Genomic DNA, 27,204 nt, shown 5'->3' on the forward strand with positions numbered 1-27,204 from the left:
TGCATGACCTTGCAGTTTTGTCCAAAAACCACAACTTCACTGCAAATTTGACAATTTATAACAGATAAACTTTCATCTTATTGTAGAGCTGCGTGCAGCGTATTGATTCACTCTAAGGACAGATTTGAGCCGTTTTCGTGTCAGTGTGAGATAATGTCCCTGTTTCGGATGTTAAACGCTGCTGCGGGGCTTCTGCCAATGCAGTGAAATATGATGAGAAGGGATAAGATCACGCTGTGCTGTGATGTCTTGAGCTATCGAGCTGAGAAAGCAGGAGGAGAGCTGCTCACAGGGACAGTCCTTCAGCGCTGCGTTGAACGGCATTGACCGCTGATTGTCAGCGATCAGCTGTAACCCCACCCCTGGTCAAAAATAATTGACCAGCCATGTAAAACTACAATTAAGCTGCACAGAAAGCTGTGTAGCATCTTCGGTTGATAATAATGGATGCTTTTGGTCTCCACCAACTCCTGAAGGAAAAATGTAGCTTTTTAGCAGCTAAATGCTCCAGTTGTAGTGTCAGACTGTCTGTTTGCTGATTGCTGTTGAGCAGGTAGTTTACAGTGGGATTTTACAGCTTTTCATCTGAAAACAACTCTACAAAAGCAGTGAGCATGAACTACAACTGTGAAGTTGTGGGCCGGACAGATAAACAATGAGCTGAAATTTTCTATAAAGCTGGTAAACCTCTGTAGGTTCATCAGTGCAAATGACCTCTTCCACTTTGTCACATTGTTATCATGAAAATATCACTTATAACCACACTATGGTCAGGGAAACATTCAACGTTGTGGGTTAGAATAACTACTGTGTTATGGTTTAGTAACAATCACAGTCAGGGATAAAAGAAATCAACATTGATTGTCAGTTGGAAACGGGAAATAAACAGCAATCTGCCATGTTAAAGTCCAATGTTTTGTTGGCCCATCCACCCACCCAAAGCTCTCAACACACCCATCTGTAGACTTTGCATTTCTATAATAATAATGTCAGTCTTAAGTCTTAATTTGAATGTCACTTTCCTGATCATTTAAATGTAATGTTGTTTTCGTCCATTCGCTGAAATGGCCGATGCTCTTGTCTTTCTGGGGAGGACAGTGTTAGATATTCAGAGGATGATTCCTCGTGATTTTCTACCATTCCTATAGCATCATATATAAATCCGCCGGCTCAGAAACTGTTTAAAGGTGTGTACATAAAGCGGCAAAACTAAGTGCTCATCTTGACCTTGTGAGCAGCTTGAACGGTCAGCTCCTGGTAGGGTCTCTTAAGATAAACTGCTTCGTGGACAGGGGCCAAAAAGTGATTCATACACTCCGACAAGCCAAATGCACTGTATAAGATGCTACCTTGGCCAGGAAAGAGAGACACAGGGACATTTCACTCAGGTGGTGAGCTGCAGTTATTTTGGTAAGTTTGCCTAATGACCGTTTCCCAAAGCCAGATTGGATGGAGTCCATTTTAAATGACTGTGTGGCAACCTGGTGAGGAGCAGGAGGAGCTGCACTGACATTACGAATCACACTCCAGTCTCACTGTCCACCAAATAGTTACATGTCTCTGCCTTTGTTCAACATCAGAAGGCTTGTAGTTGTCAGGAAGCCCAGAGAGTTGTGAACAAAACAATTCAATTTGTATTTTCCACTGTTGAAAGGAGGACTTAGATCCTTTAATTAAGTAAAAGCAGAAATACCACAATGTAAAATGTACTCCATTATAAGTAAAAGTCCTGCAGAAGAATAAAATGAAAGCACAAAAGCATCATCAGCTGGTTGTATTTGAATGTATCAAAAATATTTATTTTCATTAGATTTAGATTATATTTTAATTATTCATCTTTTTGTTGTGTGTTTACTCCTAATATGATGTCAGATAAATGTAGTGAAGTAAAAAGTACAACATTTTCCTCTCTGGTGAAGTGGAAGTATAGAGTAGCAGAAAATGGAGATACTCAAGTAAAGTACAAGTACCTGAGAACTGTACAAAAGTACAGGACTTGGGAAACAGCTAGAATCTGATCTGATTTGGAGATTTTTCTTTGCAAGAAAAAGCAGCTGGGTGCAGTGACTGCGTGCAGCTTTCTGGACTGTCACAGTGGGTTGCCAGGTTTGCTACCAACATGCCTGAGCAGAGACACATACCACTGTATCTGGCAACCCCTGCTAAAGCCTGAGACTGCACAGAAGAGCTGGGCTATTGGATTTTTTAGTGTTAATCACAGACTCCTCCTAAAAGCAGCAATTTACATTTTTGTTCAGTATCATTGTGCACTTAATACTGAAATCTGCACACATTTTGATGCAAAGCTTCCAGTTTATTTCACCAATGACTGCTGATTTCCTCTATTCTTATTACACTGTTGCTCCGAGATCTTTGTCTCTTTCTGCCGTTTCAGCTGTCAGTCTGGTTGAACCATTTTACAGCGTCGCATTTACAAAATAAACCCTTCATACAAAATAACATGTCAGTAAAGAGGACTTTCGACAACATAAAAGCATGAGAGACAATTCAAAATTATAGAGTAGCCCTCTCGTCCATCTCACTACCCAATCAAGCTTTTTTGTGTGGCCGTAGTGCATATTTCAACAAACATTGAATGTACTGATAATGTTTCAATACACAGTCTATTCTCATTTTTCTCCACAGTTTGTCATCAGCAGTGAATAGGCAGTGTGTGCATGCTGGCAGCACAGAATTTGAGGGGGAGGGTAGGGTAAGCTGTGCAAGATGCTGAATGCTCAATGACCTTATATTCGCCAGCCAATCAAACCTGGACGTCGTGACAAAGACAATATAAATGTGTAGTGCGCTAATCTGGATGTGGCCGCTCCAACAGGTCAAACGTGTGAGCGCTTCCGGCTCTCTGGCTTTGTAAAGACACCTGACAACACCACAGGCTGCATGTGCTCCATTCTGCCTCCGACATTATTCTCCATCCAGAGCATTCTGACCCTCTGAGATGGTGAAAGTCACTGTAGGAGCCATGACTTAATTTAGAAAGGGGTGAATTTTCTAAATTTATATTAATTTGGGATGGTTTATAGTTTGTATTGTTACATGTTTTTGTTAGTCAAAATCAAAATCTATAATATGAGTATCTGCTATTAACCTGAGAGAGTTAATGGGTTGCTGCATTTTTGTTGACTACACTTTCTTTCGATCAGCGTGATTATTTTGATTATAAATTTGTGCATGTTACAATAAGATGATTACTTTTCATTGATACATTTATTTAACACATTTTTGGATCTTGTCAAATCTTTTATTTTGGCAGACAGTAGACCAGTCCATGCCTCAGCCGCTCAGCAACTTTTAGTTTGTTTCCTGCAGTCGCTAGTCATTTTCAGACATACATGCGAGCAGCAGTCCCCCTTGCCAATCAGTGCCCTAGATGAGTCCCTCCATCCTGTTCTTCTCAGCACAGTTTCTGCACCTATTTTGGATTCAAAACCAGGGCAGGCAGCAGAGCTCAGGGAAGAGCTCTCTCCGCCAGTAAAGTTACCTTAAACACCAGATTCTGAAGAGTTTAATTCATTAAAATCATGCACACTATAAGTAGAGTGTCTTTTCTCACCATCTGTCTGAATTCAGCTGTTAAAATTCATCTTTCCTAACCAGCCCCATTTTAAAAACGGACACAATTTAGACAATGATGTGGAAAATGTCACGAACTCGTTTTATTTACATTAAAGCAAGATTTCAGTGTGTGACGATTCAGTCTGTGTCTCGGATTTTAAGAGTGTAACGATTGAAGCTAATAACGTAACCGGTGAGGTTATTTTTAGCCTGCATGAAGATGCGCTCAGCAGTGATGGCAATGGCTTCCTCCCCCCTCCTACACCATCATGACGTCGTGCTGTTACGCAAAACCAGGGGTTCACCTTTTGCAGACCTCCAACACTGTCACCGCTGGCGCACATTTGTGACATTAAAAAAGAAAAAAAAAAGGAGGCGCACACAAGCACAAGAGAAGCTATATAATACACTATATAATACACAGTAATAAAACACAGTTCTGCAGCTTTTAACTTCTGCTTTATAATTTAATTCCTCATAATGTTTCAGTAGAGACACTTGAATAAACTTGGTGCTGGACACACCCAGCAGGGCATGGAGCAGGTCGCCGGTATCCTGCGAGGCTTATCTGATGTGGACCCAGCCGGGGTCAACACTGCTCCGCTGCCAAAACACGAACATTTAAGCTGCCCTAGTGACTCCATTTGAAACACCGACGTTAGACACACGGTCAACAACAACATGCCATTGCATAAAAGTGGACACTTAACTATTTGTAGAGGTGTTGGAGACACAGGTCGAGGCATTCCCCCTCCACTTCTTCCTCTATCACCAGGTCCGACAAGGGGCGCATCGGCGGCGGGTCGCTCTCCTGCAGAGGCATTCTCATCTCCCGGAGAAAGAGCTCCAGGAACCGTCGGAAGGTTTTCTCCTCTGCTGTAGAGCCGGCCATCATCTCTCATTCCTGGACAGACAGAGACAGCTCCGCCCGTCAGTACACTAACTTCCCGGGCTGAGAAGACAAGAGTCGGTACACTGAACCGGACTAGTTGGACTGTCAGTGCACGAGCAGACTACCTGAATGAATGTGTACTACCGGAGGGAGCGGGGCTCGTGGACTACCGGCGCGTCTGAAAGCAGCGGACCTGACTGGATGAGAGGGACCGTGGCGTCTCCGGTTATACTACTGGACTCGCTGTCAGAAGCTGGACTGAGCCCCCCATTCACAGCTGAGCGTGAGCGCGCATCGCGTTATCAGGGATTTCGGATGATCAGACAGCGGTGACGTCAGAGACAGCGCGGTGGTTTACATATAGGTCGTGAGCGCGCACGCATCGCTGCCTCCCGTCCTCTGACGTCTGAGCCCTTTTTGTAGACATGAAGGTGGCCTATTTGGTTTTTATGACGTCAAACACAGTATGATGTGATAAATCTTTCACAAACTCTTAAGTCAATTTTATGACAAAAAGCTCTTTAAATACAAGTAATATATACAAAGCAGGAGGATTAGAAGGATGGAACTGAGTACATTTACTCAAGTAGCCTACTGTACTTGAAGGTCCTATATTTTACATTTTATTTTTTGTTACTACAACTTTTGATACCCATAAAAAAAGATATAGTTGTGGTAGTACCAAAAACCCTCTCAATATAAATTTCCATCCCTTCTCACATCTCTCTGGAGCTTAAGTAAGCCTAATTTCCACTGTACAAAAAACGTGCCAACACCCACTAACATCTGGCTTTTCAATGCAGTGGTAATATGTATATATATGTACAATCTGAGTTCACACAGGTTTTTATATAATTAATTGAGTGTTTCTACTGTATTGCTACTTTTACTGAAGTAAATATACATTTAATTATGATAAAGTAAATAAATAAACTCCAGGATTTCGTCTTCAACGTTTTACCCTCAAACATCAAAAGGTTAATTTGTAAACTCTGACAACTATTTTATGGTGGAGGGAGTATCATGGAGGCTCAATGAAAAATATTTGTAGTTTTGGGGATGTTTAAAATATAACAACAACAACAATAATAATACTAATAACGGTAATAATATGCAAAGTCAAACCCCAGCCACCCCCCTCCACTGAAAAATGTAGAAAAGTCCCTAGATGAAATAGAAAAGTACAGGTAACCACGAGGGGAACGATACGGAAAGTGTTGTACGTACTCGGACATTTTTCTTTATGAACCCGGAAATGTGTGCGTCGATGTTTTCATTCCCCCGATGTTCAACATGAAGGAAGCAAACATGGCTTTCCCTGTGAGTATGGGGGCTCTGCTTCAGGCAGACCTCCAGGAGGACACTGCGTACCGGGACGACGGCCTGTGTGTGGTCGGTATCTTCGGTAAAAGCAACATGCAGCCCGGACCGCCGAAGGAGTCCATTATCAACAACTTGGCGGACAAACACATCTTCTCGCTGTTCGGCGGACCGGAGGACGGCGGCACCGCGGACAGCCACATCCAGGCTTTCTACAGCCAGGAGAGCCGGGTGCTCTACCTGCTGCTCTCCTCCGTGTGTGACAGCAGGCAGCTGCTGCGGGCCTGCGAGTCTCTGAGCGCCGGTACCGGCCACTCTGACGCCCACGAAGTGTGGAAAGGCCTGGACAGACAGCACTGCCTCCACCTGCTCTACATGTTCTCCGTGTGTCACGTCCTGCTGCTCGTCCACCCCAACCAGACCTTCGATGTGACATACGACCGGCTCTTCAGAGCCCTGGACGCGCTGAGACAGAAGGTCCTGCCCCTGATCCGAGCTGCCATCAAGGACTGTCCGGTGTCCAAAGAGTGGAAAGTGAACTGTCGGCCCTGCCCTCCAAGACTGCTCTTCGTCTTCCAGATGAACTGCTCTCTGAAGGTCTGACTGTTACTTAAAAAGTTTTCTGTTTAAAGTTACAAGCAGGTGATTTGTTAACTGAAAGCAGGTCTAAAATAACTGATAGATAAACTGTAAATTGTGAATTTCACTAACACCTCTTTTGGATTTCCCCTTTTCCCCCCCAAAGCTCTCTGGTAATGGCTCAGAGTCTGGAGGAAACCCAGACAAGCCCAAAAAGCACTCTCCCAGGAGGAGACTACAGCACGCCCTGGAGGACCAAATTTATCGCATCTTCCGTAAAAGCAGAGTCCTGACCAACCAAAGCAGCAACTGCTTGTTCACTGTTCCTGCCAACCAGGCGTTTGTGTACGTGATACCAGCAGTCGACGAGGATCCTGTGGGTGCCTTGCTTGGTCAGCTGCGGTCCAACTGCATCTTGGTCGAACAAGACTCCACCACGGTGGTTTCCGGACCGAGGCGTTATCAGCAGATGCGACGTTCGGCTCGGCAGTCTGTCGGCAGCGGAGACTCAGCCAGCATGTCAATGGGGGGTCAGCTGGTGGACTGCAGCTTGAAGGAATTTCTCTGGCAGCATGTCGAGCTGGTGCTGACCAAGAAAGGCTTTGACGACAGCGTTGGCCGCAACCCACAGCCCTCACACTTTGAGCTGCCAACCTACTCCAAATGGGTCCAGGTCGCCTCTAGACTCCACCAAGTCCTAATTAACAACACAGATGAAGAAATAGCCGAACTAGCATCAAAAGTGCAAGGCCAGCTGAAGGTTCTGGAAGGTTTTCTCGATGCTGACACAAAGTTCTCTGAGAACAGGTGTCAAAAAGCTCTGCCACTGGCTCACAGCGCTTACCAGTCCAACCTTCCCCATAACTACACCACCACGGTGCACAAAAACCAGCTGGCGCAGGCTCTGCGAGTGTACAGCCAGCATGCCCGAGGCGTTGCTTTCCAGCGCTACGCACTGCAGCTTCATGAGGACTGCTACAAGTTCTGGAGCAACGGCCACCAGCTGTGTGAGGAGCGAAGCCTGACAGACCAACACTGTGTTCACAAGTTCCACCTACTGCCTCAGCCAGGTCAGCACCCTGTTTCTGCTCTGAAGAATATTTTTATTGCGTTTTAAACAACTGTACAAAATAAAAGCAGAAAATTGAAACGTGCATGTCAGTTTAGCAGAGCACATCTAAAATGTAGGATCAAAATATTCAATCTTGTTCTTATCATACCTCACCCAAATTATCCACATTAATAAACCTAAATTCCATATATTAAAGGATTTTTTGTCCCTAGAGTAATACAGGAAGATTTTGGAAGTCAAGTTTTATAGTTAGACAAAGAAGAAAGGGGGAAAAAATGAGTAAATAAGTAAAAGAAGGAAACTTTAGAAGGTTTTTAGTTTGACTGATTTTTTTAAAAGTATTTCAGGAAAGGTCTACACACCTTTTGGGTGTGTTTTGTTTGTTTTTGAGTTACAGAACAAGCAGCGGATCTTTTCAAGGTTTTAACAGGATATAATTTCCGTCAGTCACTGAACGTGGTTTCTATCATAGCGATACTGAACGTCTGGCCTGAGGCTAAGGACTGTGTGTGCCATTTGACTGGAGTCAGGGGCACATCGTTTGCTCCTGTGATGTCGAAAGGGCAACCAGGGTTAGGTCGTTAGTATAAGGATCAGGGGTAGGGTTTGGAAAATGTCTCTCCAGTATTTCTCTCTCCTTTGCTGCACTTAATGGAGACTACATTTACAGGCTGTAGAATACAACAATGTTCTGTACAGATGTATTTGTGGTGGGAGACAAAAAATAGATAGATAACTGAAGGTAGTCATATATTTTTCTGTATTGATATATTTGTATATTTTCAAACAGAGTTTGGATAAAAAGCAATAACACAGAAGCATGAAATCTGACATAACTGTCTGCAGGAGAGAAGCCTGACATGGATCGCAATCCACCCATCCTGAACCACAACAGCAGGGGGCGCTCCACTAGCTCCTGTAACTGTGGCAGGAAACAGGCTCCTCGCGAGGATCCGTTTGACATCCAGGCTGCCAATTATGACTTCTACCAGGTCAGAATCCTCACTGCACAGCAGCTCGTCTTCACTGGTGTTCAGATTTCACGTCCTGTAATTCTCTCTGTAAAGTCGAGGGAAACTGCAGTCGGGTGATAATACTCTGAAGGTTCAATGCAAGTGACTGCTTTCATTTGATAGCTTGCTATTGGAAAAAACATGGATACCTTTATTTGTCTCAGTGGAGAAATTGGTTTGCGGTACAATCTTAAAGGTGTTATCACAACATCACAAAGTCACCAGTAGACATACACAATAAATTAATACTACTATCAGAAAAAATTGAAGAAACGAGGCGAATCCTGCACTGCAGCCCCACAAAGGTCAGGTGTACACACGGGTGCTTCTTAAATTTGAGGACATTCTTGGCTGAGCCTGAACATTTCTTCAAATATTAGCTTCTCCGTTTCTTTGATTCATGTAGATGCTGGAGGAGAAATGCTGCGGAAAGTTGGAGAGGATCGAGTTTCCAGTGTTCCAGCCCAGCACTCCTGACCCAGCTCCAGCCTGCAACCAAGCTCAGCGACTCCCAAATGAGGCCTCGGGGTCTGTCGACGCAGAAAGGCTGAAGGAGCCGAGCACTGCTCAGAGCCACACACCTGGAGACACCAGCCTCAGCCTGGCTCTCAGTCTGGGTCAGTCCACAGACAGTCTGGGGCCCTACGGAGACGGAGATGGAACCGAAACCCAAGTTCAGCAAAAGAGGCCGAGCCTTGTTGACCGGCAGCCCTCCACAGTGGAGTACCTCCCGGGTATGATGCACTCCGGCTGCCCCAAGGGCCTGCTCCCCAAGTTCTCCAGCTGGTCGCTGGTCAAACTGGGGCCAGCCAAGTCATACAACTGCCACACTGGTCTGGAACAGCCAGGCTTCCTCCCCGGCTCCTCCTTCCTCTTGCCATGGGACTTGGTGATTCGCTCTAGGTCGGAGGAGGATACAGGACTGTCGGAGCCTTTGGATGGAGGCACCTCCTCGTGGCCTGCCCCCAACAAGACCCTGGTGGGAAAGCGAGGGAGCACCGGAGGGCTGGGTAGGAGCCGCAGGAGGGATGATATGGCTCGGATGTTTGTGGGGTTTGAGTATGAAGACAGTAGGGGAAGACGCTTCATCAGCTGCGGGCCAGATAAGATAGTGAAGGTGCTGGGGCCAGGGGGCGCCAAAGATCCTGCCACCAGAGTGCTCAACACCGACATGCCGCTGTACATCCCCTCCCCTTCACAGGGCCGCGGTCTGAAGCCACACTTTGCCCAGCTGGCTCGCCTTTTTATTGTGGTGCCTGACGCCCCGCTGGAGGTCACTCTTAACCCACAGGTAAATGTTCTTCACCTTTACGTTGTCTATGACTTCTTTGTCAACTAATATACTGTAATACTGCTCTGCATATGACATTTACCAAGTATGTGACGCTAAATTTCGTGTCAACAAAATAAAGCAGTCTTTAAGCCAACAGCTTACGCTGCACTAAAATGGTCATATTTCTCAGGCAGCATCGTATGGCTGTTCAGAAGTCCAGAAGGCATAATTACTGTTATCAATAGATCAACGACAAAGAGCGAGGTGAATCGTACGTGCAGGTGTTCTAAAAAAGTTAAACAGGAAGTTAATTATTGTAGTTTGACCTACTAACTTTGCCCATCTACCAACGCGGTCAACCTGGACACAGCTTATATGGTCAATGAAGGTACTTAAAGGGAACTTATTATGTTCATTTTCAGTAGGGGTTGACTGATATTGATTTTTTTAGGGCTGGTGCCAATATTAGTAGTTAATTAGACCTATAATTGATATTTCTAATTGATATGCATTTAAACTTGGAATTTGGAATATAACGAACTCCAACACAAAACCTTGTTCAAATGCCTTTAGCAAATGTTTAATCAAAACTGATTTGTCAACATCATATGCAGAAAGTTCCCTGCAACTTTTTTTTCTAAAATTCAGTGAAAATTTAAAAAAAAATGAATTAATAAAAACAGCTCCCTGAGGTTATACAAAGTAAAAGTTCCTTCCATGCTGATACATTTTTGCATGTATTGCAGACTGCCTTACCTGGTGTTGGTTGAGTGTAATATGCACTTTTTCATTAATTAATTTTATAGGGGATCATAAGAATAAAATACAATAGATAATCAGCAAAATGCCAAATATCGGCCCAGATAATCAGGTTTAATTGTAAGGTTCATACATGTATTTTTGGTTTCTACTAAAACGTATTTACCTGCTTTAATGGTCAAAAAACACTTTATTTTCTCTTAATGTCTGTGTTTGAACACCTGTATTCACCCCCTGTCTGAAACGCTCTGTTTTAGCACCTGTCTCTTTGTGCCTTCCTCCCAAAAAAAGCCCAGTCTGCTCTGATTGGACTTCAACTGCACCTGAGGGGAAAATTACCAGATGCCTGGTTGCAAAATATTTATTCGACATTTAGTTTTGATAACGGTGTGATTTGTTTTTTAACAGTTCCGTTTTTTTGCTGTGTGTTTTCAGGTGCAGCCTGGTCCTCCTCCCTGCCCAGTTTTCCATCCAGAGCAGACAGACCTGTTATTGCCACCCGATGGTCTTTGGGTTCTGCGATTCCCTTATTCCTACTCAACAGACCGCGGCCCCTGTTACCCTCCAAAAGAGAACCAGCCGCTCAACAACTACAAGGTGCTGCGAGGCATCCTGAAGGCCACCACTGCCAACCCTCCACCACAGTGAACTTTTAAAGTGAGAGGGACTTCTTATTTATTTACACCTCCTGATACAGGCTGAGGATATTTTTTATTTGTCTGTCAGTGACCTTCAGATCTTTTCACACTTCTTCAGGTTAAAATCTGGCCTTGAACAACTATGGGTATCAGAAACGAGCTTTCACAGTCCCTTAACATTGAATTCCATTTATTTTGACGATCTTATGACCTTTCTTCCAAAACATAATTCAGACAAATTTACCGAAAACTTTAATGCTCCCAGGGGTAGTACACATTCTGTATTGTCATCCAGACTTTAAATTTTCCTTTTTTAGTATTGTATAGAAAGATCATTAGTATGACATTCGTTTGAACATTTTTTGGGTATCGGCGGGTGAAATGCACATTATAGCCTCCATCATCCGTTAGCGGTACCAGTATGCTTCTTCAGAAGCACTTGTCAAATGGTTGAACAGCTTTGGAAACCGCCCATTTCTGTAACTTTCAGCAGCTTATGTCGTGGTTTAAGAAAAGCTCAGTTTATCCCGTACACACTCAAACACCAAGCCAACAATTTAAGGCTTACACACTCTTAGGGCTGTTTTGGAAAAGCTCCATTTTAAGGGAAGAAAAATTGCGCTTTAGTCTCGACAGAGGGCTGAAATAGAGGGGAAAAGATGTGTTTACAGATTTAACCAGCTTGATGTGGAAGTACTCAAGCACATCCACAGTAGTGAACTAAAATAGCCATTAAAACAGAGGCTCACGTCGAATGTCAGTGATTATGCTGATCTGAATGTGTATTTTGCACCACATTACTTTCCCTCTAATTAGCATCATACGCAGTATATAAAGACTTAACTAATGTAATGTGGTTATATGCAGATATAAACACTTATAAATGTGTTTGTGAGCAACCATAACTCCTCCCGTGAGCAGCCGTAAATGTATTAACAGATAATGAATGATGATGATTCATGAGTGAATCATAATAATAGAAATTTTGTCTTCTTTGGAGAAGTTATCATTGCTGTCCAGTATTCTACATTAATAAAAAACAGGTTTATATCTGCATATAACTGCACTATGGTGTGTTATAAACCTTTAATTAAATGTTTGTATACAGTTTATGGATACTATACAGAGGGACTATTCTGCATCATGTGTAGTACAGTGTCACAACAGGTATATCCTAACACTGATTACAACTTAAACAGACATACCTGATACACTGGGTAGTGGAGTGGATTTTTGTTTCTCTGTAAATAAGCGTTAATCACTCTATTATGTTATTATTATCATTAAGTAAAGGTGAATACTAGAGCCGCATCGAATTTGTTAATTAATCTATTAGTTGACCGAAAGAAAATTAAGTGCCCACTGTTTTGATAATCAATCAAGCAAAAATTTTAAACGTGTTTGACTCCAGCTTCTTATATGTGAGAATTTGCTGCTTTTCTTTGTCATTTATGATCATGAATGATTGGTGGTAAAACAATATGCATTGCATATATACATTTATTTCCCAATAGGTGGTGTAGAACTCCTTCATCTTGTTTATACCACCTCATCATCAGTTGGTTGCGATAAATGACCTTTTTAAAGTTTTCACCAAATTTAAATGGACAAAAAGATTAACCTGTTAAAGTCCCCGGTTTGATATATTTACAATTAGCTCAAAATTCAGCTTTTAACTAACTAAGACTCCACTGCATTTCCAAATTATCAGCTTTCTGTCAAATTTAGATTTTAATTCAAAATCCTTCTTATTGATTTAAGGCATAAAATATACTATAGAATAACCCATAAAAACTAACCCCAGAGCTACAGAAAGCATGATAAGACTGGCCAAGTAGTGACGAATAAACTGAACTTCATGTGTAAAAGTATTTTAAAAAACTGACTATAAACTATTTCTCCTTTCCTATAAAAAACACACTTGTTCCTCCGTTGTTCCCCACAGTCGTGCTTTCTTCCTCTGCCTCTAGTTTAAGCACCAGTAGGAAGTGAGAACTGCTTTACTGGTGCATGATTCATACAATGAAATTATACTGTAAGATTGCTTTACTGCTGGAACAGAAAGATCAATGTGTACAAACAAGGAAATCAATTTGGGATCTCATAACCCAGAAACAAACACACACACACACACACACACACACACACACACACACACACACACACACACACACACACACACACACGGAGCCTTCAGGAATGTGGGTAATAACAATGAGGTTAATAACAAAGCTAAGAAGTGCGACTCAAGGTCATAAAGTTTAACAACCTCTGGTCAAGATTTAAAGAAACATTCAGTGTGCACTGTGAGGAAGTGTAAAAAATAATATTGTAAAAATGTATCTCTCTCTCTCTCTCTCTTTATATAAATATATATACACACACACACACATCTATATACGTATATATGTATATATCTATACACACATATATGTATATGTATCTATACGTGTGTGTGTTTATATGATGTGCGATAGATTTACTTGACAAATTCTTTTCAGGGCTTCAGTGCTTACACTTCAACTCCTTTCAGTGTTAGAACTTCAACCTCTTGAGCAAGTTTATTGAAACCTGAGCAAATGGTTCATCGAAAAACAAAGGGAAGGCAACAAGGTATGCAACAAGTGATGGCCCAAAACTTTGCAAAAAAATGGTTTAAAAAATGTACAGAAAAACAACCTGAAAATGAGCAAAGAAGCCAAAAACAAACAAAACAAGAGTCATTCACTATATAGACTAATTCACTATAAAAAAGTGCTGAAAATCTTTTTTTTTTTTTGCAGTTTGTGGGACATTTCTTGTCAAGTTGGTCATTGCATTTTCCCCTACATCTCCATAAGACATCAAACCAATATGCTCTGTTTTCAAAGGGTCATATAGCTTGTAAAAGACATCTAGACGCAGAACAAAAAAACTGATGTCGATGCAGGTTTCAAAGGTTTAAACTAATACACAAAAGTCTTTTAGCGCTTAACCTTATTTCTGCAGCTCTGCTCTGTTTTTTACCACATCAACTTCTTTCATTTTTTCACTTCTTTTGGCTCTCACTGTCAAACTGTTTTGGCTGCAGAAACCAGCAGGTACACGTTCATTTTTAATTTATCCTTTTCTAATTTTATTACAGTGACAGGCCATGTTTATTCATGTAATTTTGTTTACTGACACTTCAGAGAGTCTCAAGAGTTCATAACGCCCTTCAGAGAACAGTCTGTAAATCTGGGTGTGTGTGTGAAGCAACAACAGCCATAAAAGGATCAAAACAAACTCCCGGTATTCAGTGTTGCTGTTCCCACCTGTGGACAGGTACGGGGGGAGGCGGAAGAATAAAAGACAACCCACATGCAGATCAGAGTTTACAGCTCGGCTTTTGTCTCTCATTTCTGTCCGACCCTGAATACGACTGTGCCAAAGTTCAGCGCTCATAACTCGGGACAATAGAGAGAAAGAAGACACTGAACTAGATGTTCTCCAGCAGCTTCTTCTTACAGACTGTATGCAACACAATCTGTGACAAGTGAAGGCAAACACCTGAGACTGTTCAACAAGGCAGCGGGATGTGAGTATAATACACACTGTCAGATTTAAAAAGGAATCAATGATTATTAAAAGTTACAGCAAATGTTTTTGGGCTCCTGCAATGGTTTACTACAAAGTTAACTTTCAACTTCTTGTTAACCGTTAGACGTAACAGTGATTTGTAGTAACAGTATGTCATGTAGACACAGTATGTTTAGCTCTGCAATTGATTTTGTGAACTATTTTATTCATTTAATTCATGTAATTTTATATTTTTGTAGACGATGTTATTGTGTTAAATTCTTAGCCATACTTTTGTCCCCTTTCTGGGATCAACTTGAAAGGAACATATTTCAGTTTTTTCATAGTTTTAGGTTATATGCAGTACTGTGCTAAGTACACTTTTTAGAATCTGGTATTTTACTGAAGTATTTCCGTTTTGTGAGAGTTTTACTACATAAATATGTTTTGTTTTAGTGTTTTTCACATTAACAAGTGTTACAATGGGAGTTTACAGGCTTTTCTCTGCCTGTACAGTGGGAGTATTAGTTTTCAGTAACTATGAAACATTCCTGTAGGTAAAACTCACCTACAGCTTGATGAAGTAGTTGAACCAGGCTATAGTTTAGCACATTAGTATATCACTATTAAAAGAACAAGTCTTCACACTGTAAAAATACTCTTCAGCTAAGTCCCAAAAGTCCTTGAAAATGTTGCGTAATTAAAAGTATGTAAGGAAAATGTACTTAAAGATGAAAAATGTCCGTTGTGTGTATCCAAAGAATATTTTCACAGATATATTATTGAAAATTAAAGCAGAAAATCTTAACATTTGTGAAGCTGATAAAACAAGTATTTGGCACCTTGTGCATTAAAATTTATTTGAATATCAACAGTTGCTACATAATTTTCTGTCAGTTAACTATTTTCATTTATAACAACATGTGATGATTGACTTGCTTTGGCATTGGCTTCATTTTTCAGCCTCGGCTGTTGCCACTTGCTTCCAACAGAAGAGCAGAGCACATTACATTTTGTTTTCCAGTTACTACAATTATTCCGCCATCTACAATTTCTGCTACTGGGAACAGTAACTGCAAAAAAGCGACCTTGATATGCTTTGGTAACTGTGGATAGTGAGTGATATTTACTGAGGTAAACAAAAGGGCTTATCCTCTTCCTGGTTTGGTTGCGTGATGGTTCCTTTGTGCCGTAAATTTAGGCTTTATTTCCTTTGGAGATCGTACCTGCTGGCAGAGTTTCACAGTGAAAGTGAGGCTTATCTGGAACCAATCTAAACACACAGTGTCATTATTCTGTAGCTATTCTGTAACTATTACATTGTGTTGTCAACATTTATCCTCTTTGATATAATGTTCATCAGTTTATTAAAAGCATTTTGTTTCATTTCACCACTGGATATTAATCATTTATTTTTTGGTCTTTTGTCAGTCGATCCATTGGCGATGCCATTCTGAGACCTCAGAAGTCACAGTCAGTTTGTTTTGAGTCAGGACAACATGGCAATCAGGAAGGCCGAGGTCCAGCGAAGGATTGTGTCCAAGGATGGCCACAACAACGTGCGGATCGACAACGTGGAGGGCATGGTGAAGCTGTACCTGCACGACATCTGGACCACCGTGGTGGACATGAAGTGGCGCTACAAACTCACTCTGTTTGCCTCCACCTTCGTCATGACTTGGTTCATCTTCGGTGTCTTTTTCTACTTCATCGGCATGGGCAACGGAGACTTTGAGCCTGATTTGAGCGACAACCACACGTCCTGTGTGAAGAACGTGGAGACTCTCACCGGGGCCTTCCTGTTCTCTCTGGAGTCGCAGACCACTATTGGTTATGGTTTTCGTTACATCTCGGAGGAATGCCCTCTGGCGATCTTCACTCTGGTGGTTCAGCTCGTCATCACCGGCCTGGCCGAGATCTTCGTCACTGGTGCCTTTCTGGCCAAACTGGCTCGCCCCAAGAAACGAGCAGAGACCATCAAGTTCAGCCAGTCGGCGGTGATCTGCCGGCACCAGGGCAAACTGTGTCTGATGGTGAGAGTGGCCAACATGAGGAAGAGTCTTTTGATCCAGTGCCAGCTGACAGGAAAACTCCTCCACTCCAACGTGACGCAGGAAGGCGAGAAGACGCAAATTCACCAGAGCTCTGTCGACTTCAACAGGGACTCCAGCGGAGAGTGCCCCTTCCTCATCCTCCCGCTCACCTTCTACCACGTCCTGGATGAGCATAGCCCTCTTGCAGGGCTCAACGCCGAAAACCTGCAGACTCGTGATTTTGAGCTGCTGGTGACCCTCAATGCCACCATGGAGTCGACAGCCGCCACATGCCAGAGCCGCACCTCCTACGTCCCTCAGGAGATCCTCTGGGGTTACGAGTTCAAGCCGGTGCTGTTCAGCACCGCTGGTGGCCGCTACGTGGCAGATTTTAACTTTTTCGACAAGGTGCAGATGAGCAACGATGCGACCTTCCTCAGTAACAACACTGAGAAGCTGAAACTGGAGGAGGACTATAAGAAAGAATAGACGATAAATGTTTTATGATTGTTTGATGTCACTGTTATTGTAGAAGCAGAGAAGGGAAACCATCACAACTTTACCTACTTCCAATGTGCAGCCTGGAGAGGTAAAACTCCAGCAACACGAGTAACTTTGTTTTTATTTAATGCATTTGATAGTTTTATGATTTCACTTTATCTACTCTATTTAAATGTTCTTCATCATGTGTTTTATGATGACTGAAAGCGTCCAACATGTCCTCTTGATTCTGCAAACAGGCGAACTATTGCAGATAGAGCTTGAAAAAGTGTCCAGATTTACTGTGAGAACAACAACATTCAGGGAGTCTGTTGAACCCTGAGTGAGCACGAGCCACTGCTTTTAGGTTTAAGGTGCGCCAAGCTTCGGCAAACTTGAGCCAGGGCGAGAGGTGTTTGACCTCTTCCTAACTGGATGCAGTGTGGACGAGCCTGTGAGTGAACATCATATTGTTTCAATTTTTCCCCGATGAAGATGTCCTTAACCTGCTCCCTGCATTAGAGAACACTGCACATTTTTTAAAATTCTTTTAATCATTCAAACATGTTCGTCAGTATATATTTTTAAGTTTTGATCTAGTTAAGTGTACCTGGGGTTTATAAACCTAAATAAGATCAATTGGCCTGTTCAGATTTATTCTAAGATCCCTCAGTTTGAGTAGTTTGTTGTATTAGGAAACAGACAAAAACCAGCACCTTTAAAGCTCACTTATTAAGATGTTATATCTTTTTTTTTTAAATTGGAGCTGTATTGGAGCTGAAGTGAAAGGAGAAGCAGTCACTGTGCTCAGTGTTTTTGGTCAGAAAACATTGAAATAACCAAAATGCAATTCATATTAGACATTTTTAGAGTTCATGGTTTGAAGATTTTTCACTTTTGGCAAAGTCAGAAGCACTTCCTCCTGTTTTCAGTCTGCGTGCAAAGATACCACATTCTGACTCCTTCCTCAAAATATCAGACTGTTGCTTTAAATTTATTGATAATCAAAGCCACACATTTCTGTCACAACATCAATATCAGCATCGTGTGTAAATGCATGTAATGTTACTGAGTTTTTGTGCTTTATTAAAAGAAATCAGACTGTACATGACGTGATTCCTGGAACAAACCTTTCCTTGTTGTGTTGTTAGGATGGACAAATACATCGTGATGGTATAGTAATACACTGGCTATGTTGGTACAGAAGCTTATACCATGTAGACCTCAAAGGGTTTTTCTTTGATAAATAAAGATTTGTTTATTAGGTAAGACAGAAAATCCTCCAGTTCATACTGGGATAGACTCCACTCACCAGTGACCCAGTATAGGATTAACTGGTCCATAGAGAATGGATAAAAAGATGAATGGAGCCGTTTGAAGGACAAAACAGGTTCAGCCACCAGCTCTGAAGTCTCAGGTTGTCTTTAGCTTTTGTTGTGGCAACACTGTTGGTGACTGTATCTGGTAAAAACAACCTTTAAAGCCAAAACACCGCTGATATTTTCCTGTCAGAGATGCTGAGGCAACATTTGGTCTTTAAAGCAATTTTATTTTAAAACAGCTTAACGAGAAAATATATATTTAACCTTCCGGTATAATTATGGACATTTTTTGTTTTGGCAATCATTTTGGATGTGTCTCTGCATGTGGCACGATTTTTTTTGTAAGAGGGTTTTTTCTCTCGATTCCTTTTTGGAGTTCAAATTTCAATTTTTCCTCATGAATCTATAATACACTGTGCACAAATGTACAACCACATACAGCTATTAAAGACAAAAATGTCCCCTTCCAAAAACATTCATAAAATATTATACATACATATTTCCTTTACATAAATAATATTATTAGAAATATATAAATACGTTTATATTAAATATATATATTTTTAGCTTCAGTCGTTATCAAAACTACCAAATATTTAAACATTTTGGGGATTGTAACCCTTTAAATGTCAGTATGATTACATGATGTCACTGATGTTTTTAATTTGAAAAAAAAAAAACAGACAAAAAAGTTAGTTTCCATATAATAATTTATGGGTGGCTGGGGGATTTTCTAATCACTGTCTTGGATATGTCAAAGATTAGCAACAACATTGCTTTTAATGATGTTTTTGTACAGATTTAAAATTCATTTCCCAAATGGGCTATTCAGTTACAAACATGTCCTATTTAGTCCCATCTAAACCACATTTTTTAATCTCACAGCCATTATGGGATATCATCATGCATTCTGTAATATCGGGGTTTTAATTTTGAGTAAAATAGTAAAACGTTTGATTTTTACTGTATACCAAAAGATGGCGACATTTTCCCATTATAAGCTTACGCATGAAACACTTGTCATTTCTTAGTTTCTGTGCCTGTTGTGTTTTGGAGCCCTGCCAGGCGCTGTAATAAATGTATGCAATTAATATGATGTAGGTATTTTTAGTATGGATATCAAAGTTTGCTGCTGCCTGAGAAAGGTGTGTGTGTGTGTGTGTGTGTGTGTGGTGTGTGTGTGTGTGTGTGTGTGTGTGAAATAGAAAAATAGAAATATAAATTTAGTTTACTGAAAGTTGCAATGGTCACCTCCTCTCTCTTTGTCAATTCAACGTTTGTACTTACTCTATGAATCATATATTGTTAAAATATTTACCCACCAATGTAATGTTTGTCAGTAAACACTTCAGCCCCACCACTTTATAGCCACTTGCTGACTTTACAGGTAAGGAGGAACGTTTTGACATTTAGTATTGTGCTGTTGATACTTTAATCTCTTACTGTCACTGCTGTACAGTGTATGTCTGACTTTTCCTTTATTCTGCATTTTGTTATAGTTTGAGGATACAGCTCTGACCTGCAGGCATGGATGGACTACAGAACAACCATAAACCAACCAACCAACCAACCAAATAATAGAGCGTAAGAAAACAGTCAGTTGTAATTACATGTTTGAAAGGGAGTGGGAATAAGTGTGAATTTATCTAATCCTATCTCTCTCCATTATTCAATAATAAGTCTGCATATGTCTCCTTATTTAAACTTATGAATACATAAAAAAAAACAGATATGAAATGATGTACACACATACATACACACATATATACATACACAAACATACAAATACATATCACTCCTTTACTCTAAGAACACTGTGATGACAATACTTATGTACTTATTATTTTGAATGCGGGACTCCTTTTAACAGAGTATTACTACTGTAGTAATACAATTACATTTTAATTTGTTAAAAAAAAGCACATGTAATTTTACCTCTAAGATTTTTAAACTTTGGTATTGCTACTTTTACAAGACCTGAGTAATTCTTCCACTGCTGACGAAAAAATATTTGCAAACACAATCAAGGTGCTTTTTGTTCGACGCTTTTACTTTGAGGGATTCGGGCCAGGAAGCTTTTCAGAGAACACAGGCTGAGGCTTTTACTGTGAAGGTTTTGAACCGGAACTGTTATGGCGCTGCTGCAGATACATCCATGAACAAAACACAAACAGTGGACGCAGCGTTTAAAAACTTTGTTTTTTGTTTGTGTCAACAACACGTACTCTGTAAGCAGTTGTGTTAAATTTGCGCCTGGTGTGTGACGGTCAGAGATGAGCGTCACTTTGGATATTAGACTGAAAAGAGCGAACAAAGTTTATCATGAAGGGGTGAGTCACGCTGATCAAACTTTATCTACCTCGCAGGCTGCTGCCAGTTATCCCGGCTGTTAGTTATCTTAGTAAAAGTTTATTTGTCTCTCAGGATGTTTAACGCCACCGGCAGTGAAAGAGTGTGTTTTATTAGGTTGCAATGAACAGGATACAATGTTAGCTTGATAGTTAGCTTGAAGATGTCAGGTGATCAGCGGGTGTTACAACAAAATCTGTGTCCCTGTCAGACTTAGTGCAGAAAGACGACCAAATAAAATAAAGGAAACACTGATCTGATGTGATCCGATATGAGAGAAAAAATGGGACTAAGTGCATTAATTCCAGTACAGTTTTGAGATACTTTTACCATATAGATACATATATATGTGTGTGTGTGTGTGTGTGTGTGTGTGTGTAGGTATATATGAAATCAGTATTATTATTGTATCATCAGTATTTTGTTGTAATGATCGGCGATAGAATTAACATTCAGCATTGAAGAAACTTTTACTTTGTAAAACCTCAGGAAGCTATAATATTTTCTTAAAAAGTTACAGGGAACTTGCTGCATTGTATTTGATGTTGTAATTTTCAGTTTTGATTTAACATTTACTAAAGGCATTTAAACAAAGTTTTTTTTGGGGGGGGGGGGGTTATATTTCAAATTCTAAGTATTCACAGAGATTTTTATTGTTATTGTAAATACATATCAGTTTGGTATCGTCCTCATTAAATACTAATAATTGGTATCACTATCAGCCCTGATAGCCAAAATATCCACAGAGGTGTTGTCCTCTCCAAAACAAACCAGGTGATTGAAACTGAAAAACTGAACAAAAGTAACAGGTAGGTAACAAAAACACAACAGTTCTCATTTTCCGTTGATTATACACTAAAGAAAAGAAACTTATCATTATATTTTCTACTATGCCAATAAGTCACCCCCAATCCTTCACACTAGACCTTTAAGTGTATTTTGATGGAAGCGCTTTTGTACTTTTCTGTCATTGAGATTTTAAATGCTGTGGTGTTTTGTTTGTAGGAAACGGTGGCTGGTGTCATCTTGCTGGTGTGTAAGGAAACGCTGCAGCATCACGGCATCTTTTTGAGCATGGAGGGGGTGGTGAACCTGCAGCTGAGCTCTAAGAGCGTCGGCGTCTTCGAGGCTTTCTACAACTCTGTCAAGGTGAACTATGAACAATCTTTAAGTGCTGTTTAAGTTTAAAGGAACAGTGACTTGGGGTCAAGGCTACAAATCCACTAAACCTGACAACATGATATTGATGTTTTGTATCAGTTCACTGTTAAATCATTTTCTGATCTTCCTGCTTTCACCTTTTCAGCCCATCCAGCTCATCAGCAGCAACATCGAGGTGGCCAAGGCAGGAAAGATCCCAGGAGGCAAAACTGAGATCCCCTTTGAGTTTCCTCTGATCACGAAAGGCAACAAAGTGCTGTACGAGACCTACCACGGCGTCTTCGTCAACATTCAGGTGAGTGAGGGACACAGAGTTTTGATCTAGTGTTGAATCTGCTGTCACAGGAGCTCACTTATTCTTTATTTGTATGGAAGAGGAATTGTGTTTCCACGTATAAAAACAAACAAACAAAAACATTATAAAGCTGAGGTTGAGATAATTGTGGTATTGTCAGTAAACCGTCCTCTCCTCAGTACACACTCCGCTGTGACATGAAGCGCTCCCTGCTGGCCAAAGACCTGAGCAGGAACTGTGAGTTCATTGTGCACTGTCAGGTGAGTGAAACACATTTCATTTAGAAATAATAAGCTGTATGACTGCTTTTCTTGGCAACACTGATTTTAACACAGTTAAGTCATACAGTGAGATGAAGAAAATGTATTTGTATTACTCTAATTCTTTCTAAGAATTAGTCAAGGGGTTATCACCAGGTCTGAAAAAAAGAGGTCAATAAAGAAGAGACATAAACCTGCATTCTGCGACTTCACTGGCTGCAAAAAAAGTATGATTGTGTAGAAATTAAAAAATTCCTTTTCCTAATACGTTTTTGGCCTCAATTGCTAGTTTCAAGCCTTCTTTAATGCATCATGATGTTATTTTTTATGGTCCCATTTTTATAATAATAATAATAGCAGATAATAAGAACTGTATTTATATAGCACCTTTAAAGAGTAATTAAAAATGGTACATTTTTAAAAACTGGTTGTAAACGCTAGTTCAAGAAGTACTTGAATAATTACCTTAACTATAAATTAAACTAGTAATAAATATAGCAATTACTTGTGATTTAAGTTTTTTCATGAAATACTATACAATGTCTTTTTAAAAGTATTTCTATGACAAACAATACTATTATACTATACTGCAATGCACTATACTATACTATACTGTACCGTACTGTACTATACAATACTATTTGTCACATTTAAATGACATACCATACTGTGAAATTTGTTGTTACAACTTCTATGACATACTATACTGACATTTTTTAAAAATATTTTGATGACATACTGATATATGATGTTTTCTTGATTTTTGTAAAACATACCATAATATGGTTTTTCAATAGGTTTTGGATGACATGCTATACTATACTAGACATTTTTTATGATTTTTCAGTGAGTTTTTAGTTTATTGTTTTATTCATTTTTAGTTGACGACATTGCTCTGTCGCAGCGGTGGGATGTCGCTCAGTGAGATGTTTGCCGTGCTGAACTGTGTTAAATCTGTTGCTCGGTTTGATTTTCAGCCGCAGAAAGCCAAAGTTGTCCCGACTCCGGTCAACTTCACCATCACTCCTGACACGCTGCAGAGCACCCGCGAGGTGAGAAAAACAGCTTCATCTTAATGCTTAATGGGATAGTTCACCCAGAAAATGAAAATTCAGTCATTATGTACTCACCCTCACCCTCGAGTCTTATAGTCCACAAAACACTGCTGGAGTTTCACAGAGAAAAGACATTGCACTCATCACCCAAACAATTGATGTAAATGGTGACAGGGATTTAAATGTTAAAAAAATACACAATAAAACCACAAAATGTCACCAAGGCAGAAGGCATATTTTACTGGAGGGGACGCAAAATGTTGGAGACAATGTGGGTTTCAGGAAGCCAACCACTGGCACGTGTTCTGGGATTGTGCAGTAATAAGTTCTTTTGGGGCAGTATCATTAAAAAGCAAACTCTTCTTCACTTTTCTTAGGACGTGTTGATTTTCAGGCTCTCATTAATGTATGTTTGTTATTTTGATTTGTGCTTGCAAAAAAGCCCTCACAAGGCTCAGATTACTTCCCGAACCTCTCACGATACAGGAGTGGATACAGTAAAGGGATATTTATGCTATGGTAAAGATTACGTTCTCTCTTCGCCTTCATGAAGAGTGTTTATTAGGTGAAATATTTAAGACCTTTATGGACAGATACGGACAGGTATTGGATCAATGGCTTATTATTTTGTTCTATTCTGACTGCTGTCCTGTTTTTCATTCAAGTCTCCTCTTTAAATATTTTACAGAACTTTTACACATAAACTTTGTCTCTCCCAAATTGGAAAAATTGAACAGGAGAAATTTAACTGTCTGTCTTGATTTATGTTCTGTATCATAATCTGCTGTCCAGAAAAACTGAAAAAATTCAAAACAAACAAATGAAAAAACACACAAAATGTCTTCATACTGCTCATCCAAAGTAATCCAAAGTGCCCTGAAGCCCCAATGAACCAAGTTGTTTTGAAAAATGTCACTGGCCTCATGTTTTTAGCCATGTTTTAGCCTGTAGCTTTTAGTGGCAGACACTGGCGTGCAGATACTGCGAAAAACAACTTGACTCATAATTACTTCGGACGAGCTGTTTGAAGACATTTTTTATTTTTATTGTGTATTTTGGTTTTGGTACATTTGGTTCCTTGTCACCATTTGCTTCAAATGTTTGTGAGATGAGTGCAGCGCCTTTTACCTGTGAAACTCCAGCAGGGTTTTGCGGACTATAAAACTTTACCTGACTTTCCATTGACTCGAGTGAGTAGATGATGACTGAATTTTCATTTTTGAGTGAACTATCCCTTTAATGTTTTGTTTTATTTTTTCATTTTTTACTAATTTTTTAAATTTGTACTGGGAGGACAAACTTGCTCTCTGTCAACAGAGGACTTCACTGCCTAAGTTTTTAGTCAGAGGCCATTTAGACGCCACCAACTGTGTGATCAGCCAGCCGCTGACCGGAGAGGTGGTGGTGGAAAACTCAGACGTCCCCATCAAGAGTATTGAACTGCAGCTTGTTCGAGTCGAGACCTGCGGTGAGTTCATGCATTAACTTCTCTGTTGCAGTGGCAGAGCGGCTGTTTTTTTTAAACATTGGTTGTGTTCAGGTTGTGCCGAAGGATACGCCCGAGATGCTACAGAGATCCAAAACATCCAGATAGCTGAAGGCGACGTCTGCCACGGACTCTCTATTCCCATCTACATGGTCTTCCCCAGACTGTTCACGTGTCCCACACTGGAGACCACCAACTTCAAAGTCGGTCAGTAAAACTTCCTCTCTGCTTCAAGTCCCAAGTCCACTGGTTCTACTGGTAAATTTTTAAAAACTGGTCATAAAAGCGACTTAAAGAAGTTCTTAAATAATTACCTAATGTAAAACTTGGTAATAATTATGACAATTACTTGAAATTTAACAAGTACCTTTCTATTAAGTTTACTTTTTTTAATGACATTTTTTTTGTGACAAACTATACTATACTATACTATTCTATACTATACTATACTATACTATACTATGCTATACTATACTATACATCACATTTAAATGACAAACTATGCTGTGAAAGTTTTTGTTATATTTTCTATATTTTGACATTTTTTATGATTTTTTGATGACATACTATAGTCTGACATTTTTAGTGGGTTTTGGACGACATACTATATGATGATGTTTTAAATTTTTTTTCTGATTTTTGAGCAAAAAACTAAACTATGATGTTTTTGATGATGTTTGGACGACATACTGTACTATTACTTTTTTGAATTTTGAGTGACATACTATACAATGATGGTTTTGATGATTTTTCTTGATTTTTGAGTGACTTGCTATTATATGATGTTTTTGATAATTTTTAAGTAATATACTATCCTATTATTTTTTTGATCATTTTTGATGACTTTTGAGCGATATACTGTACTACAGCGTTTTTGATGATTTTTCAGCGACGTACTATATTTTGATGATTTTTTTTTAAATTTGTGAGTGAAATGCTATACTATTTTTTTGTGGTTTTTGGTCCACATATTACTCTATGTAGATGCTTAGGATTTTTGGGCGACATACTATACAACACATACTATACGGTCTTGGTTATTTTTAGATTACAGACTAAAGTATGACGTATTCAGTAATTTTCGGTCGACATACTAAAGTATGACGGTTTTAGTGATTTTCGGTCAACATACCATACTTTGTCAACTTTTATGATTTTTGGACCACATAGTACACTATGACGTTTATAGGGATTTTTGGACAACATACTATGCTATGACGTTTTTGCCATTTTAGAGGACATACATAAGTATGACGTTTTTACAGATTTTTGGACGACATGCTACACTGATGTTTTTTTGGTCGGTGTGTCAGACTGTGTCTGATTAAAAAGGTCAAAATTTTGATTTAAGCTTTACTGTTATTGTGACTTATGGATATGCTTGCTTCCGTCTTTTATAGAGTTTGAAGTCAACATTGTCATCATGCTTCACGATGATCACCTGATTACAGAGAACTTCCCCCTGAAACTGTGCAGAGTCTGAACCCACTGAGATAAGTTCACTGCAGCTCTGGATTTGATTCTCCCTACAGCACTTTCTGCAAGAACTAATTACATTGATCTAAATTAAAACATATCCTTTTTTTTCTTAAATCTACATGATTATGACCATAAGTGTTTCATATTATGTCTCTATTATGTTTTAATAATTTTCACTCAATAAACAAGTTTTTTAAAGTAAATACTTTGAAATATCTTTTTGCTGAAATTGATAATAAGGGCAGTTATTACTATCACTTGAGACGCTGCTTTCCAAAGATTTTAACAGTTTCGATTTTAACAGATTTGAACAGAATCTGAAAATTTTTCAGGGTACAAAAAACAGAAGATAAAATCACACATGTGGATGGTGAACGGTAGCAGAGGTATTGAGAAAAAGGAGCGTTAAGACTGGGTGAAGACATCACAGGGCTTGGCGCCTTCTCCCAGGCAGCACAGGGAAATCTTCAGGTGCTCTGCTCCTTCAGCCACGGCCTTATACAGTAAATGAAAACAAATGCTAGACATTAAGAGTTCATACTACTGCATGTCATCTTAAAAATGACGTCAAAAACACCATTTAAAAACGTCACAGTAATGTATGCTGTCTAAAATGCATGTTGAT

The 27,204-nt window shown here is 39.9% G+C and overlaps 4 protein-coding genes across 7 annotated transcripts in view; 3 read left to right on the forward strand and 1 right to left on the reverse strand.

Moving 5' to 3' along the window:
- The window catches only part of ppm1e (protein phosphatase, Mg2+/Mn2+ dependent, 1E), a 49,003-nt gene extending 44,235 nt beyond the window's left edge, over positions 1 to 4,768 (reverse strand). Inside the window, exons 1-2 of one of the 2 annotated variants that reach the window (XM_042498595.1) lie at positions 4,613 to 4,768; positions 4,287 to 4,480 (exon numbers count right to left, since the gene is read on the reverse strand). In XM_042498595.1, coding sequence (XP_042354529.1) covers positions 4,287 to 4,471 — 185 coding nt within the window. In that variant the 5' untranslated portion in view covers positions 4,472 to 4,480; positions 4,613 to 4,768. Of the gene's footprint in view, positions 1 to 4,286; positions 4,481 to 4,593 lie in introns of both variants that reach the window. The other variant, XM_042498594.1, reaches the window with a different exon arrangement.
- Positions 4,769 to 5,760: 992 nt separating this feature from the next.
- On the forward strand, positions 5,761 to 14,459 carry smg8 (SMG8 nonsense mediated mRNA decay factor). Of its 2 annotated transcripts, XM_042498716.1 has the most exons (6): positions 5,761 to 6,385; positions 6,534 to 7,437; positions 8,286 to 8,431; positions 8,859 to 9,743; positions 10,920 to 11,141; positions 14,426 to 14,459. In XM_042498716.1, the coding sequence occupies exons 1-5, from the start codon at positions 5,762 to 5,764 to the stop codon at positions 11,130 to 11,132; spliced, it is 2,772 nt and encodes a 923-aa protein (XP_042354650.1). In that variant the 5' UTR covers position 5,761; the 3' UTR covers positions 11,133 to 11,141; positions 14,426 to 14,459. The 2 variants fall into 2 exon arrangements, with proteins under 2 accessions (XP_042354650.1, XP_042354649.1); XM_042498715.1 differs by lacking the exon at positions 14,426 to 14,459 and having other exon boundaries at positions 10,920 to 13,471.
- A 136-nt stretch (positions 14,460 to 14,595) lies between these two features.
- Positions 14,596 to 17,539, forward strand: kcnj15 (potassium inwardly rectifying channel subfamily J member 15). Its single transcript, XM_042498717.1, has 2 exons — positions 14,596 to 14,678; positions 16,091 to 17,539. Exon 2 carries the CDS (start codon positions 16,159 to 16,161, stop codon positions 17,179 to 17,181), a length of 1,023 nt encoding a protein of 340 aa, XP_042354651.1. The 5' UTR covers positions 14,596 to 14,678; positions 16,091 to 16,158; the 3' UTR covers positions 17,182 to 17,539.
- A 3,070-nt stretch (positions 17,540 to 20,609) lies between these two features.
- Positions 20,610 to 26,782, forward strand: vps26c (VPS26 endosomal protein sorting factor C). 2 transcript variants are annotated; one of them, XM_042498719.1, is made up of 8 exons: positions 20,610 to 20,824; positions 21,849 to 21,992; positions 22,150 to 22,299; positions 22,479 to 22,559; positions 23,537 to 23,611; positions 24,908 to 25,082; positions 25,155 to 25,307; positions 26,501 to 26,782. In XM_042498719.1, exons 1-8 carry the CDS (start codon positions 20,768 to 20,770, stop codon positions 26,581 to 26,583), a joined length of 918 nt encoding a protein of 305 aa, XP_042354653.1. In that variant the 5' UTR covers positions 20,610 to 20,767; the 3' UTR covers positions 26,584 to 26,782. The 2 variants fall into 2 exon arrangements, with proteins under 2 accessions (XP_042354653.1, XP_042354654.1); XM_042498720.1 differs by having other exon boundaries at positions 24,932 to 25,082.
- Positions 26,783 to 27,204: the final 422 nt, after the last annotated feature.

The sequence above is a fragment of the Plectropomus leopardus genome, chromosome 13, assembly GCF_008729295.1.
Source record: "Plectropomus leopardus isolate mb chromosome 13, YSFRI_Pleo_2.0, whole genome shotgun sequence".
Lineage (NCBI taxonomy): Eukaryota > Metazoa > Chordata > Actinopteri > Perciformes > Serranidae > Plectropomus > Plectropomus leopardus.